Genomic DNA, 15,794 nt, shown 5'->3' with positions numbered 1-15,794 from the left:
CCTGCCCACAGGGACTATAGAATATTTGAATAACCGATAAGAATTCATGAGGTTACTTGACTATTCAATTAACTGATATTTAACATCCCTACTGCAGATCATACCTTTCTATAATGCAATGTATTCAGTGAATCCTAATACATCTCTAGAGAATGGGGTGCATTGGTTGAAATAATTTTAATAAAAAAGTACAAATTCAGAACAAGATTATTTTCCTAAAAGAAGGTGGTGTTCTCATGGGTTGACAAAATATAGCGCTTAAAAAGCGGTTCTCAAACTTTTTGTGCTCCAGAGCCCTTTACATGCGTAAAAATGTATGTGGCTTCCCAGCGGTGTGTGTTAATTGCGTCAGTTTGAAGCAATTCTCAATTATTCTTTTGAAGGCTTTCCAGTTTGTCAACCTCGCGGAGCCCCTGGAGATGTCTCACAGAGCCCTGAGACTCCACGGAGCACAGTTTGAGAAACACTAGCTTAAACCAAATGTGATGCTGCTTTTTGTTGATCAAGAGGGTACGAAGTGTATGTGTACATGCACATTTATTTAAGCAATTGTGAATCTTACACTCAAATTAACTTTTATATTTTGTTAGAAATGGTGAACGATGAATTTCTTATTTGCTAGATTAGGTTTTCACTTGTTGTAAAGCTTTATTTGGATGGAATTCAATTAATTACATAAAATAGCATTTTGAAATTATTTCTATTACATAAATTCCCTTGAATGTGGTGGATACACATGAGTTTATCAGCATTTTATCAGAAATGTTTTGTATTTAAAACTAATTTAACACAAATGCATTGGATGAGGTGGTATTTGTTCATTGGAAGTTTATCTGTAGTTAATGAATTAAACCGATAGTGTCTGACTGTCCTTCAGATTTTTGAACTATTGTATCTCATCTTTTCACACCTAATTCTTGTTCATGGATTGGAAAAAGAAAACAAACTTTCCTGCTTTTTCAACTCCCAGTGGATTTCTTAACTTTGAATGAATTAGTTGAATTGTGAAATTAAGAAAATATTCTCTTTACCTGCCAAAGGTAAAAGAGGTATCCAAAGCTAGATAGCACTTCAGTGAAGGGCAGGTCGATGCTTAAAACCTGCATTGGCACTGCTGCACTGCAGTAGTTCTTTAATGAAGACTCTCTGTGCCAATGGGAGAAAGTTTTTCTGTTGTCATAGTTAATTCACATCCCCAAGAGTCGAAAGCTGTGTTGACAGGAGAATCTCTTTCACCGACTAAGGATGTTAAATATCAAGTAATTTACTAGTCGATAGGCACTTCTGCATTCCTCCTTTGAAATGTTGTGCATTTCGAAGTTGGCACTCCGCGTGCAGCGTAGGCCAGCGGGAAGTCCCACTGACTCAGGCTCCACATGGGTGCTTCCGCTTTGAAATGCACAAGAGTCTGGGAGCTCTTGTGCATTTCAAAGCAGAAGTGCCCATGTGGAGCCCAGAGTCAGCAGGACTTCTCGCTGACCCCAAGCTCCATGTGAGTGCTGCCACTTTGAAATGCCATGTGGAACTGGGGTCAGCTGGGACTTCCCAGCTGATCCTGGGCTCCGTGCAACATTTCTGCGGAACCCAGGATGCTAACTCCAGATTCCACGGAAATGCCGCACAGAGCCCAGGGCCAGCTAGGGAGTCCCCAGCTGACCCTGGGCTCCACGCAGTGCTGCTGCTTTGAAATGCTGTGGTGGCATTTCAAAGGGGTAGCACCGCACAGCTAATCCTGGGCTCTGTGCTGTCCTGTTGAAAAACTGCAGTGGCGTTTCAAAGGGGCAGTGCCACACAGAGCCTGGGGTCAGCTCCATGTGGCACTGCTGCTTTGAATCGCCACGGGTGCATTTCAAAGGAGCAGTGCCACACGTAGCCTGGGGCTGTGCAGCGCTGCCTCTTTGAAATGCCGCCGCAGCATTTCAAAGTGGCAGCGCTGCATGGAGCCCATACCCTGGGCTCTATGCGGTGCTGCCACTTTGAAGTATCCCTTCTTCTCCCCCACCCCGTTTTTGCTACCTCTGTCTGATAAAGGTAGCAAGGTGGCGGGGGGGGGAGGGAATTGACTAGTTGGCTAGTATTTAACATTCTTATCACTGACAGCAATGTCTCTGTCGGGGATAGGTCAGTATAATTGTGTTGCTCGGGTGTGTGTCTCACACCCCTCTAACATAGTTATGCCAACATGGGTTTGTAGTGTAAATCAGACCAAAGTCTGGTTCCAGGGGCATAGTCAGACCCTTCCACCTGACCAGTAACTTGGTGTGGCTTTTGAACTTGAAAGCAAACATGTAGTGTTTTAATATTCTTAAAAGTACTATAAAGGGACTTGAATAGTTGTCATAAGTGAAGGTCTTAACATAAGTTGTCACTATTTCAAATTTAAGTTTAAATAGTTTTTAAAATAAATCTGTATTTAAATAAAAACCCCTTTTCTATTTAAAAAAAAAAAAACCTAACGTTTTAGTGTTTCCTGCCAAAACAGCTCCATCTTATGCAGTGAGTAAATTGGGGACCTGTAGAAAAATAGTGTTCAATCAAGAAATTAATTATCATAATGCATATAGACAAGAGGACAAAATTGAGGTTGCACAAGCAATCTGAAGTCTGGTATTTCTTAACTTTTGAATGCTTAACTTTGCAGCCTTAATAATGCTGTTTTAATCTAGTTTGTGATTGCTGTCTTGAGGTTGCTGTCTCCTGTTTATACATTTGCTTAATTATGAAGTAGAGCTTAACTGGAACTTTGTTTGATTTAAAATTTTTACATGTTACTCTAAAATGAGTAAGTGGCTTACTGAAAAATACATTTGTTTGGAGATTTAAGAGTATTTGATTCCAGTTAGAATGTTTTATGCCTTTTATTCCCCATAAGTTTATTTCTCGACCGGTTTTGGTTGCTCCTACATAACCGTATGTTTTTGGCATATTTATTTTAAGTCATGTGAGATTTAGATATTTGCATAGAATGTACACTTATGAAGTTTGCAGATGCAAACCGTCCCAACTTGGTATCAAGTGCTTTGGAGGATCATGTCATTATTTAAAACGAATAGGAGAAATGGTTTGAGGAAAATAGGGTGAAGTTTAATAAGGACAAATTCAAAGTATTCCACTTAGGAAGGAACAATCAGTTTCACACACGCAGAATGGGAAGCGACTGTCTAGGAAGGAGTACTGCAGAAAGAGATGTAGGGGTCATACTGAATCTCAAGCTAAATGAGTCAACAGTGTGACACTTGCAAAAAAAAAAAACAAAAAAAAAAACAAACCCCAAACACAATTCTGGGATGCATTAACAGGAGTATTGTGAACAAGACAGGAGAAGTCATTGTTCCACTCTACTCTGCACTAATTAGGCCTCAGCTGGAGTATTGTGTCCAGCTCTGGGCACCACATTTCAGTAAAGACGCAGAGAAATTGGAGAAGGTCCAGAGATGAGCATCAAAAATTATTAAAGGTCTAGAAAATATGATCTGTGAGGGAAGACTGAAAGAACTGGGTTTCTTTTCTTTAGAAAAGAGAAGACTAAGAAGGGACATGATAGCACTCAGTTATTTTTCATCAGTTGACCGTCCTAATAGGCACAGATTATTTTGATATATCACTCCAAAGGAAATGGAAAAGGTACCATCTTAATGCCGCTTGGTGATACAATGAGATTAACTATCCATATATCTTAAATTCTGTCCTGTGCTGAAAGTTTGAAACTCAAGAGTGCGCATTTTTTGGTGGTAATCTTAAATAAAATATTACAGGATAATGTACTTAATTGGGTATGCTAATTAGAATAACTCTTGTTGAGACATCCCCCAGGAATCTGATAAGCCTAATGGTACAAAATGACTGTTGTTTAATGAACAGTTTAATAGTATTGTAGGCTAATTACATTTGTATCAATGGCCTTTTAAAGCTTAAAAGGCTTCAGATTGTCACATGACTAGACATATCCTGTTTTCACAATCTTGCAACAGGTTACTTGCATCATCTAGTTAGGCAATCTGGTTTATTTTTTTAAATAATATTGTTTACTGAGCTTGGGTGTTCTGATTTACTGCCTACTGCAGCTAGCATCAAATTTATGTTGAAGTTTGCAGTAATTTTATTTTCTGATAAATTTTGATTTTGAGTTCTTACTTTTTCCAGAGCTACTTTTAAACATTCTGTGCCTTACACTACACTTACAGTGTTCCTAGGAAATATCTGTGGCTGTGTAAACAAAATACCATGCTATAACTATGGAATTTATAGACTTCAAAAATTCATATATTCTTGAAAGGATTGAAATGTTAGAATTTTTTTGGGGGGGAGGTAAAGCATGTGTAGTGGAGATTGCTTGCACTGGTGGTAACTTGAATTGTGATTTCTTTGACTTGGGCAGATGGTACTTCAGCCAGAAGAGCTGATGAGATGGGGTGGGAGAAATTGAAACCTTCCTTTATCAAGTGTTTGTGAAGTTGGTATTTTCTATATGCTCTTTGATATTCCTCACATGAAGTGTTTGGTCTTTGCTGCCCTAATCTAAATTGTGTGCTGTTGAAATTGGAAATTGCTAAATGTTCACTTTGTTAGTATATTATCCTAGTGAAAGCTGCCTGATCTGAAGATTGACAGCCTAGAGTCAGTCACCATGGGCATCAGCTGATGAGGTTTGAGGGATCCGTTTTAGATATGATGCAGTCTTTGCACAGGTGAAAAAATGCACAGTGACTATGCCATTTGTGGCTCTTCCAATGTGAAATGCCAAGAGCTTGAAAAACCTGAGATCTATATGATTGAGGACTGAGCCAACTGGTTGACTAAAAATAAAATTTAAAAAAAACCTGGACACTTCCACTATTTGCAAAAAGAGAATGTGTTCTCTCACTTCTGGTCCTGCTTGGCAGCATCCCTTTTACTACCAAACAGATGCAAAAGGTATCATGTTTTCATCATATTAACAGCTCTGAGTGGAGGGTGAAATTTTCAAAAACTGAACACGTGGCATGTATCATTTTTATACTGATTATTTTGATGAGGGTGTGATTTTCTTAAACTAATATAGTTATAATGGTACACCCCGTATTGTAGATACAGTTATTTGATTCAAAGGTGTGTTGCATTAATATAGCTGCTTATCCTTTTGACCATGGAAAAAGCTATGCCAAGCTAATTGCATTCATCCTTGGTGTGTAATATAATGTTAATAATGCCAGCAATAGTTAAAGGGCACAACTTCTGTGTATAGACAAGGCATATGTGATTGTGCATTACCAGTGACTTGAAAGTCATTGAGACTTTTGCTTTTGACATACTTAAATTTTTGAAGAATCCCACTCTTGCACCCATGTTTTAATTTACAAGAATCAGGGCCATCCTTAGGGGGACACAGGGCCCAAGGCAACCCCTCTGTGGCAGGCCACACCTCTGCCTCACCCTGTCCCACCCCCCTTCACCCCTTCCCTTAAGTCTATCCCTGACCCGTCCCTTTGCCCGAAGCCCCTCCCCCAAGCAATGCGAGGTAGGGTATTACTGAGGGTCTTTCAGAGCAGCAGTAGGGGCTTCGTGAGCCTGATAAGCCTGGAGGGAGGGAGAAGGCAGCTCTACACACTCCAGGGTCGTGCTCTCTGCAGGCACCACCCCCGTGTCTCCCATTGGCTGGCAGGGGTATGTTGTCTGCTGGGAGCGCATTCGTGAAGCCTGCAAAGCCAGGTGAAGACACCTATCCCTGGGAACTGTACCAGGTAGGCACCCCAATCCCATGCACTCCCATCCCACTTGTGCAACCCCTCCCACCTGCACCCCATACTCCAACCTCGCTTTTGCTCCCTCCCTTCCAGACCTTGCACCTCTCCCACCCAGACCCAGCCTCCCATGGCCAGCCCACTCTTGCATCCTGTCTTCTGCCCGGACCCTAATTCCTGCTCCCTCTTGTATCCTCCCTCCCATTGAGACCTTTCTGTACCCTACCTCCTGCCTAGATCCTGCACTTTTACACCAGCCTGCTTCCCGGCTTTATACTGCAGAGCCTGTAGCGAAACATCCCTGGGAGCGAGGTGCTGCCCTTGCCCTCGGGGCCCACACTCAGAGAAGCCTTCTTCTCCCTGGAACTGACACTGTTAAACATAAGCATCCTCTTATTGGTTAAAAGGTTAGTTGTTTACACTGGAACATCCCTAGTAGACACTGTGGATGAAGGGATCCTCTTGGAATTCATGAGCTGCTTCCTGGTGAGAATCCCCTTCTCAAGCTGCTAGGAAGCTGCATTCCCTGTCAGAGCATGTTGTTTAATCTTTCCGGCTGTGTTCCATACGAACATTCTTCACCATTTATGCCAGAAGCTAAAAGCAAAAGCCATCAACTTGCACGTTTGCATTCCTTTCACCTGATGTTGATGTTACGGTTTACTGTCTTAATTTAAGCAGCTTTGTTCATTGCCCACAGTAAACATTCACTGTAGATTTATAGCAGAACTTCTGCAGGCTGTCAGTATTTCTTTTATAGGACAAAACACCGAGGCTATTAAGTTTGGTGTTAAGAATCCATTTACCACTAGTATTAGGCCTTGTTCCACCAAATCTGAAGCAGCATCCTTTGCATGTTTTAAGAACTCTGTTTTGGTGATACATAAAACTGTGCCAGGCACACTCTTCCCGTTCTTACCTAATGCTATTTCCTCATCTGATTAGGAGAATTGTTACTGTTTGGCTGAGATTCGTCAGACCAACCCCTCTTTTTGGCAAGGCTAGGGATGAAGCATATAGGCAGATAGGGGAATAAGAAACTTTGGGAAGCTGTAAGAAACTGTTTGTGTGAAGGACTGTTTCTAAGCCCTGCAGTTGATGGTAATTGTCAGTGGGAGTGGGAGGTTTTACTGAGGAGGGAAGACATTGAATTAATAGGATGAAAGTGATTCAAAAAGCTAACAAAAATGAAAGTGTGGGCTTGTTGTATTCATCTCTCAAACTAGGTTTCCCATGGAGGAGAAGAGGAAAGAAACTCTCTGTCCTCTGCAATCTAAGGGGGGAGATTGCATAAAGTTGGGAAAAAGACTGATCTAGGAAGGCCAAGGACTTGGCTTTATCTTGTGGGGTCAGCATAGAAGTTGTGTTGAAATGTGTAAGGTGAAGTTTTAAAGCTGAATGTACGAATCGTATTATATTCCTGAATCTGAAATACTACCAGGTTGCTTTGAAAGTGAACATTGAAGCCATACTTTATTGCAGCATAAATAGTTTGTAACAGGAACGTGTGTCCATCTGAATTGTCATATTTTAATTAAATTTAAATAGAATGTAAAGGTAAAAATAGCATCTCTGATCATTGCCCTGTAATGATTTGAAGCCTGTTACTTGTTTAGGACATGAAATCCACTTGTTTGTCCATTTTTCTGTTAGAGCATGGGTTCTTTATTCATGCTGCAGAACAGAGGGCCTTCTTTAATGACTAAAGTCTCATTTTTCCCATGATAACTGAAGCATGCTTTTTGATTGATTTTATAAAACCTTTTAAGGTGTTGAAGCTAGACTGCATTTGCACAAGAGGCAGTTGAAAAGAGGTGCTTTGTTAGATTTCTAGAGCAGCATTGATCCAGTTCTATAGTGAACATAAGGCTCTCCAGCATCTTCTCTGATTGGGAATGAAAACCTTGCCTTCCCTTCTTGTCTGACCGTCTTCAGTCTGTTTTGTCATGTTAAAAACTTTGAAGAATGATCTTGTTTCTATGGTGCTGCTTAAATTTACCTTTTTGTTTGCTCTTGATTTAATTTATTCCTTTTGGCATATGTCCAACAGTGGGGCACAAAGATATGTAAGTTAATAATGTGATTTAGGGGTTGCTTGGGCAAGGCAAAGGCTCCTTTTACTTTTATGAAAAGCAAAAAAGTCGACCTTTTTTGTTTTAGTGTGGTCTGCTTAGATTAGTGAAGTCCAAGTAATGAGAAACTAAATCCTGCAGCCTTGAGCACACACTGCATGTGAACCTGTTTAAGGACCCTTGCCAAAGCAAAATTACAGCTTGATATTTTAGAATTGGCTTGTTTTAGTTGATGTCCAATATACTGTTTAAAATAATTACAATGTTTCCGCAATCCTCCTTGTATTGAAGTTTGAACCCATCTGAAGTTTCTTCACTAAAACATTTTTGGATCTTCCATTTGTTTTGCTGCTTTGCATACAGAATTCAGTGCTGGACTTCTCATAAATGCTTTGTCCACCTACTTGTTCTAAAGCTATCTGTGTTTTCTCTTCTTTATTCTGTGATGTACACAATTATTTACTAATTTAGGGCTTGATTTTTGCAGTTGTAAGTAGGGATGTAATAGTATAGTCGATTAACTGATAAGCAAAAGTTCGGCTCAGTCCTGGCTTGCGTTGGGTCTGGGAGCTTAGACTTCTTCCCCTTCCCTCCCCCCCCCCCCCCCACTCAAAACAGAGCTGCTGCTGCCTCTGTATCAGAGTAGTCTGTGTTCTCATGAGAACAGACACAGAATTTTGCCTAACACAAGGAAATGGAGAAACTCCAAATGCTCATACACCCTAAGGATGTTAAATATCGGTTAATTGAATAGTCAGTTAACCTCATGAATTCTTATTCTGTAGTCCCTAGGGGTGGGCCTGGCAGCCAGTGCGTTCCAGCCCCACTCCCTTGGAGCCCCCTGCCACTCTGCCTTGCTGCCTCCGTGTTAGAGGCAGCAACACAGGATGACCGGTAGCCAGTCTACGGGGGGAGCTGGGTTTTGAACTGGCTCCCCTTGCGGACCAGCTCCTGCCTGGCACCCCATGCTGCTTGCCTCTGTATCAGAGGCAGCAGCACGTAGTGGCAGGACACTCCTCGGGAGTGGGGCCAGAGTGCACTGGCTTCTGGCTCCACCCCCGGGGACTATTCTATAGTTCTATTCTAATTCATGAGGTTAATTGAGTGTTCAGTTAACCGATATTTAACATCCTTTGTTGTAAGCATCTCACATTTCCTTGACTTAAAGATGAGGTTCATTGCTCAGCATATTAGGAAGAAGTTGGCACTTTGCAGAATCAGGTTCCCAAATTACTTTTATAATGTTGTTGGCCATCACCTACAGTAGCAGCGCTTATTTGGTAAGATTTTGGATTGAAAATTTAATAAAGCATATTTATGTTAAAACTTGGTTTATACTTGTTAGTATTATTGAAAATGTTTGTCCTGTTGCCCCCTTAAGCTACTTTGCTTGATTGGTTTTATTACCTTTGCTAGAATTATGTTTGAGCAAAGATCTGTAAATTTAAGAACTTTCTTGTTTGACAAGTATCAGAGTGTTAGCCGTGTTAGTCTGAATCTGCAAGAACGATGAGAAGTCCTGTGGCACTTTATAGACTAACAGATATATTGGAGCATAAGCTTTCGTGGGCAAAGACCCACTTCATCAGATGCATCTGACAAAGTGGGTCTCTGCCCACGAAAGCTTATGCTCCAATATATCTGTTAGTCTGTAAGGTGCCACGGGATTTCTTCTTTGAGAGTTACATGATAAATTGGGTAAGTTTGCTGCGGCTTGTTTAAATTGAAAGACTTGAGGCCTGTTCTCCACGTGGCATTTGTAATTATTTGACTAAACTGTTTTCTAAATAGTAGAGGGAGCATTGAAGTAACAAAATAATTTTGGAAACTGAGTTAGCTGTATAGGTTCAACTTCTATGTATACATAAGCTCTGTGTCTTGGGGGTGTAAAATCCTGTTTAAGCAGTTAACTGCTTAAAGGGGGGCAGTTGGGCTGGAGCAGCCAGGTCAGGACCCTTGCAGCCAGGGCCTGCTCTGGCAGGGCCGGAGTGCCCCTGCTTGCAATGCACTGGGCTGGGCCTACAGTGGGTGGGGGCTGCTCCAGCCAGGCTAGAGCAGTTCCCCACCCTGGATCATACTTAATCAGTTTACCTGCTAATGTTTAACCGGTTCACTGATTAATTGTGATTTTACATCCCTAGTATTGGTCTCCTGTGGTTCAGCAGATTTGGCACTGGTCAGGTACTGAGGGTGTCAGACTAGAGGGGTTCAACCTGCGGTGATTCTTCTTAGTTTGTGTAGAAAGTCCTTTTTGTTTCCCCTTCCTTGACCTGGTCTGCCTTTCTGCCCTAAGTTTGTGAGCACCTCCTATGAACTAAGATTTTGTTAGGAATTTTCAGTACTTCTCAACACTGGCAAAAAGATGGTATATCTACAACTTACATCTAAAAATAGAATTCATGAACTGTAAGGTGTGAGTGTGAGTGACCTAAGCTTCTAGTACAGGGGTCTCCAAACTTTTCAGCCCGAGGGCCGCATTAACTATCAAACAGCAGTTCGGGGGCCGACTACACACTTGAGGTCCAAATAAAAAACAATCAAAACATGGATGTTGTTTTTAATTATTTATTTAATATTATTTTATTCAGTTATTATTTAATAACACATTGATACACTACACATGAACACCTGTATTAGTGTGAATGGTGAAATTGTTTCCTGGATGCCAAAATAGCAGACATTTCTGGCTTTAGATTTGTTGTCCCTAACATCAACAGTGACCTGAGATTATCATCGGACAAGTTTGTTCTCAAATTGTTCTTCACGTATTTCATTCTTGAAAATGTTTGTTCACACAGGTATGTTGTTCCAAAGATTGAAAGGTACCTTGATGCAAAAGTTTTGACATTAGGAAAGTCTTCCTTGGGCAAAAACTGGTAAAAACCCACCAGTCCTATTTTGAACTTGTCCCTAAGGAGGTCATTTGCTTGCAACTCAATGACTTCCAGCTGCAGTTCATCTGGGCAACTGGCCACATCTGCTTCAAATGGGTTTTGAAACAATCTCACTTCTTCTGCCTTTGAATCCAAAAAGGTCTCCACGGGCCGAATGAGAGGGCCACGCGGGCCGCATCCGGCCCGCGGGCCGTAGTTTGGAGACCCCTGTTCTAGTACAAAGATTGAGAATACTTTAAATAAAAGACTAGGTTTTTTCAGTTACTAGTGGTTTTTGTTGTTTTTCTAGGTCTTGATGCAGAGCTATATTATGTGAGGAATGATCTTATTAATCACTATGCATTATCCTTCAATCTACTAATACCCAGTGAAACCAACAATCTGCATTTCAGTTGGCATGCTAAATCCAAGGTAAGCATACACATTAGCTTGCCTTAATTTATGAATGTCTTGCCTCGATTTGAACCAAAGGTCAATACCAATAGTTGGGCCATTTTTTGCCTCTTTCCTGTACACACATTATGCTAGGGCATAAAAGGATATTCTGTTTATTTTTGTATTTATGTAGCTAGAGGGAGCCAACTAATTGTACTCAGGAAGAAATTAAGATGGAAGAGAAAAGAGCATGGCTTGTTGGATACAGAACATGTGTAAAATGTTGAGAGCATTTTTTTAAAGTGTTCTTTGGAACATCATCTTTTCTGCTTCAAAATACATACATTTACAGATTGCTTCTGTCAGTTATGATACTGGCAGTGAGTTAAACAGGAAACAGGCAGCTGTGAATTCAGACCTTAGAAAACCTGGGGCACTTGTTCTTTGGATTCCTAGAAAAGATGTTGCTTGAGGGAGGAGAGGTATCTATTTGAATGGTATTTAAAGAACATTATCAAGTCCCAGTAAGATGGAACTGGAGTGTGCTGCAACACCTGTAGAAAATTTTGCCTGAGCATTTCCATTTTAAAGGATTTTGATTTACTTATTACTTCAGCTTTGTGGCTGAAGTTTTTGCAGTTGAAGTTGTTCAGTATATGTTTTTGTGAAGTTTGAATCACAATGATTTTGCTGGGTTTGAGTAAGTTAATAAAAAGTTTGACATTGTATCAATCAAATATCTAAAGGATGCGTTCTGCCAGAATTTTTGTTCGAGTCATTTCCTGCTATAAACTAGGAGTATTCCACTGCAGGCAATGGAAGCTGCTGGGTACAGGGTAGGCAGGCTCTCCTTTAGGACACTGTAGGCAACTTCATAGGCTATACAGGCTAGCTTCTGAGAAATTGAATTATTTTGTCCTTGGTCATTATCACAGCAGAGTTCTCCATTGCCATGAATAGAGCTGTTGATTTAGCCATGAGCTGCATGTGTTCTTAACACACTGCAAGTTACAGGAGTGTGCATGCACATGAATTTTTATTAGGACTTTTTCTGAGCTTCTGGGAGTCCCGGTTTAATTCCCTGTACATGATCAGCTAGTTAGGACTTTGACAAAAAAGTGCTTCATAAAAATACTAATTTTGTGGAGTGTGCGCAAGAGGCAGTTTTCAAAGGGCAAATCAAAATCAATTTGTATTGGATCAGACACTCCTCAATGAAGATTTCTCTGGGCTACATTTCTCTTTACATCAAGGCATTTTGCCTATAGAACAAGCTATATAATTAAAAAAAAATTTAAAACAAAGCGGGGAAATAACTTTTACTTGTCTTGTACCCAAAAATAAAAAAATATTCAGCTAATGAGAGGGTTACAGGGGGAAGGAGGAAGCATTCAGGCAGCGGCAAATCTTGAGAAACTGCTATTGCAAAGATGATTGTGTAGTCTGTTGTGGCTTTTTTTTTAATTGACATGGGCCTTGATCCTTGTCATGCTCAGACATTTGTAGGGCCAGGGTCTTAAAATGGAAACAGAACCTTAACTGTAGTTGAACAAGTTTTTACCTTTATAGCCTTCTTATTACTCAATTTACTAGGTGAGTGGTAAAGTTCTTTTTGATTTAATTCCCATAGATTTAATTAGGTCTCTTTTGAACATATACACTTACTGTATTGGAATTAGCCTTATCTTAAGAATTTTTAAAGGATTATTAAAAACAAAACAGCCCTGGGCTGAATTTTCAAACACTAGTGATTTAGAGTGCTTTTGGATGCTCAATTTGAAATACCTTAGCAGAGCCTTCTATTCAGAGTACAGAGCAAAATGCCCTCTGAAAATCAAGCCTTTTTAGGTGATGTACCTGAGGTACTTTAAGATACAAAATCAGACCCGAAAATGATTACATAAAAATTTCTTGAAGAGGTCTTAATATCAATTGTTTTGTCACTGAGGATTTTTAACCTTCTCTCTCACGATTTCAGGTTGAATATAAACTGGGATTTCAGGTAGATAATGCTATGGCTATAGATATGCCTCAGGCTAACATTTCAGTACAAGGAGAAGTCCCTCGTGCATTATCAGGTGAGTAAACAGGCTTTTTTAGCTTTGAAGGCACAATCACAGTACTACCATGGACATTGTTTATCTGGCACTCAGTAACTTTTCCTGGTTTTCCTGGGAATGCTTGCTATATAATTCCATGTAATTTTAGTTGTAAATAACACACAAAATACAACAATTATAATATGTCTAGATAATTCTGTATGTAGAAAATCTTAATACTTGTATCTACATCAAATGAAATGCACTGATACGCGATAAGCAAATTCTACTTTCTGAAGCATGCTATAAACAAAGAAAAATCAAAGTGAAATTCCAAGCCTTTCTGATTGTATGAATTTTTTACTTCTGCTAGCTAGAAATTTAGCAGTTTGTTTCTAACAAACATCTGTTTTCTCAGTGATTGTTCTTTGTGGGTCTGGCATGTGCATCACCCTGGCTCCTTGTTAGAAGGCAATTATAAATGGAAATGCTCAATAATAAACCTCTACCCCTATTGTTGAGAGGAAAAAGGAGAAAAGACGCGTCACATTCCAAGAGTATATACAATGCTCCTATTCCAGTATGACCAATAGTAACATAGATTTTAATCCCACTTCTTTAGTGTATAGATAAGTAACTTTTTAATTAATAAGTTTAACATGTTAAGCATGTTGTGTTGTAAAAAGTCAGATGAAAACAACGGTTGGATGTGTAATCATTCCTCTAAAACATGTATTTGCAGTAAAACTTCATTGTGTGGGATTTGCACAAATGTGTTCATCTGCTGCTGCAGCAGCAGTTAAGTCTTTGTACTCTTTAGAGTTACTTGTACCTATGCACAATAGATGTAAAATGCTGCTGCTTGGCTTTTTGTTTCTTTTTATCCTTTTTGTACAGGTAAGCAGTAGAGAGCCAAGCCTATTTCTGCAGTTGTGCTAATATCGGTGATGCTGGCACAGAGCCTTGGGAACAAACCTAGTCATATTAATTTAAGCTACAGATTTGCTGAGACTGGTGTGGGTACTCCCAGAAAGGCCATCATCTTGATGGTTGTAAAAAATAAAATAAATACACTTCTGTGTATTTCCAGGATAGCTCAGAATATACTGAGCCTCTGCAAAATGAGCGACTGACAATTGTTTACCCATAGATGTTACTGTTTTTGAGATCTGTAAACTTACATTTTCTCTTTTCAATTCAATTATCTGAAAGCTTCTGCTGGACATACTATTAAATATTCCCAGATTTGGTTTGAACACCAAAATGAAATTTTAAGAAAATGTTTAAGTTAAAATTCAACAATATCCTGAAGCACTTCACAATTGCATTAAAAATACTGTTGAAATATGTTATAAACAAACATCTCTCATTTTCTATTTCCAGTGTTTCGTGTTGAACTCTCCTGCATGGGCAGACTAGACTCTGAGGTTACAATATTAATGCAGCTCAACTTGACAATAAATTCCTCAAAAAATATCACAGTCTTAAATTTCAAACGAAGGAAAATGTGCTACAAAAGTAAGACATCCGGCTTCCAGGATTCAAAAACTTTTAGCCTTAAAGTAAAGGGGAAAGGAATGAGGGAGAGATTATGGTGATGGGTTTTAGGATAAGAATCTGAGTGAAATAAAAGGGTTTACTGGAATGTGAGAGTAGAAGGAGGGATGGGTAAGATGTCTTGTCTTCCAGAAAAATAAGGGACATTTGAATAATGGAAGATGATAAATTTACACAGAAATGGGAAGGAAAGTTGGTGGGCTTTAATTGAATAACTGGTATTATATTATGGAGATAGTGACTGCAGCTTCCTAATTATGACTGAATTTTGTATTTCACTGCTTATGTTGGGAAATAAATCTCCCCAAATTATAGCATTTTGAATATAGAAAGACTTTTCTGAGAATTTAAAAGTAAATGTATAAAGTAAGTTGAAATGTTCTTAAAATGGGTCACTTAAACTTGGCACCCCGAGAGTCGTCTTATGATCTCAGTAAAAAACGATGCAGACTTTTCAAACTCCCCATAATGTTAAAACTCAATGGGAGAACAAAGCTACACGTTTGAAGATATTTTTTTGGCCAGGATTAATAGTTGTTTGCTGCTTTTCATAGCTGAGCTCTTCTCTTTTACTTGAGTCGCAGCCATTTTGACAAAGGGTAGGTTTGGGAGTTCTGTAAATCATCTATTCTCCGACTGCTCTTAGCAGAGATGGTCACTGCCTTGGTTCACCTGCTTTTCATACTATTACAGTTTCCTGATAGCATTTGGGGGAAGAGGGTGAGTTCCTGTGCGCATGTGCTCATGCCCCTACCCAGCCTGGCTTCATTTCTAATTGGTTATGTATTTCCAGAAAAGTTTTTAGAAAATATGAACAAAAAAGAGTTGAGCTACTTCCCATACAAAAAAATAGTGCAAGGAGAGTGAAAGCTGATATTTTGCAGGAAAGTCATTATTAATGAAAAATTTTCTGGTGAAAATTAGTTTTGATGACTTATGGTGGTTAAATGGGTTCTTGTGTATCAGTAGTCCTTAGATTTTGAGAATTTGTGCACAAAGGTTTTACAGTGTCATTTCCCCACTCATGTCTATGTACCGGATTAGGTGACTCTCAAAACTGAGGTGGGGGAGAGAATCAGCTGAGAGCAAACAAGACACATTCAGTTGAGAAATAGAATTGTTGAGAGTTGGGATCAT

At 39.6% G+C, this 15,794-nt stretch overlaps 1 protein-coding gene across 2 annotated transcripts in view; it reads left to right on the top strand.

The window, feature by feature from the left end:
* RYK (receptor like tyrosine kinase) overlaps positions 1-15,794 on the top strand; it is a 49,732-nt gene that overhangs the window by 5,872 nt on the left and 28,066 nt on the right. For both annotated transcript variants that reach the window (XM_075937221.1, XM_075937220.1), the window contains exons 2-4: positions 10,976-11,097; positions 13,040-13,139; positions 14,484-14,618. In XM_075937221.1, the coding sequence (XP_075793336.1) occupies positions 10,976-11,097; positions 13,040-13,139; positions 14,484-14,618 (357 nt within the window). The remainder of the gene's footprint in view (positions 1-10,975; positions 11,098-13,039; positions 13,140-14,483; positions 14,619-15,794) is intronic.

Source organism: Pelodiscus sinensis, chromosome 10, assembly GCF_049634645.1.
Source record: "Pelodiscus sinensis isolate JC-2024 chromosome 10, ASM4963464v1, whole genome shotgun sequence".
Lineage (NCBI taxonomy): Eukaryota > Metazoa > Chordata > Testudines > Trionychidae > Pelodiscus > Pelodiscus sinensis.
The sequence above is the reverse complement of the archived record's forward strand: the minus strand, read 5'-3'. Positions and strand labels throughout refer to the sequence as shown.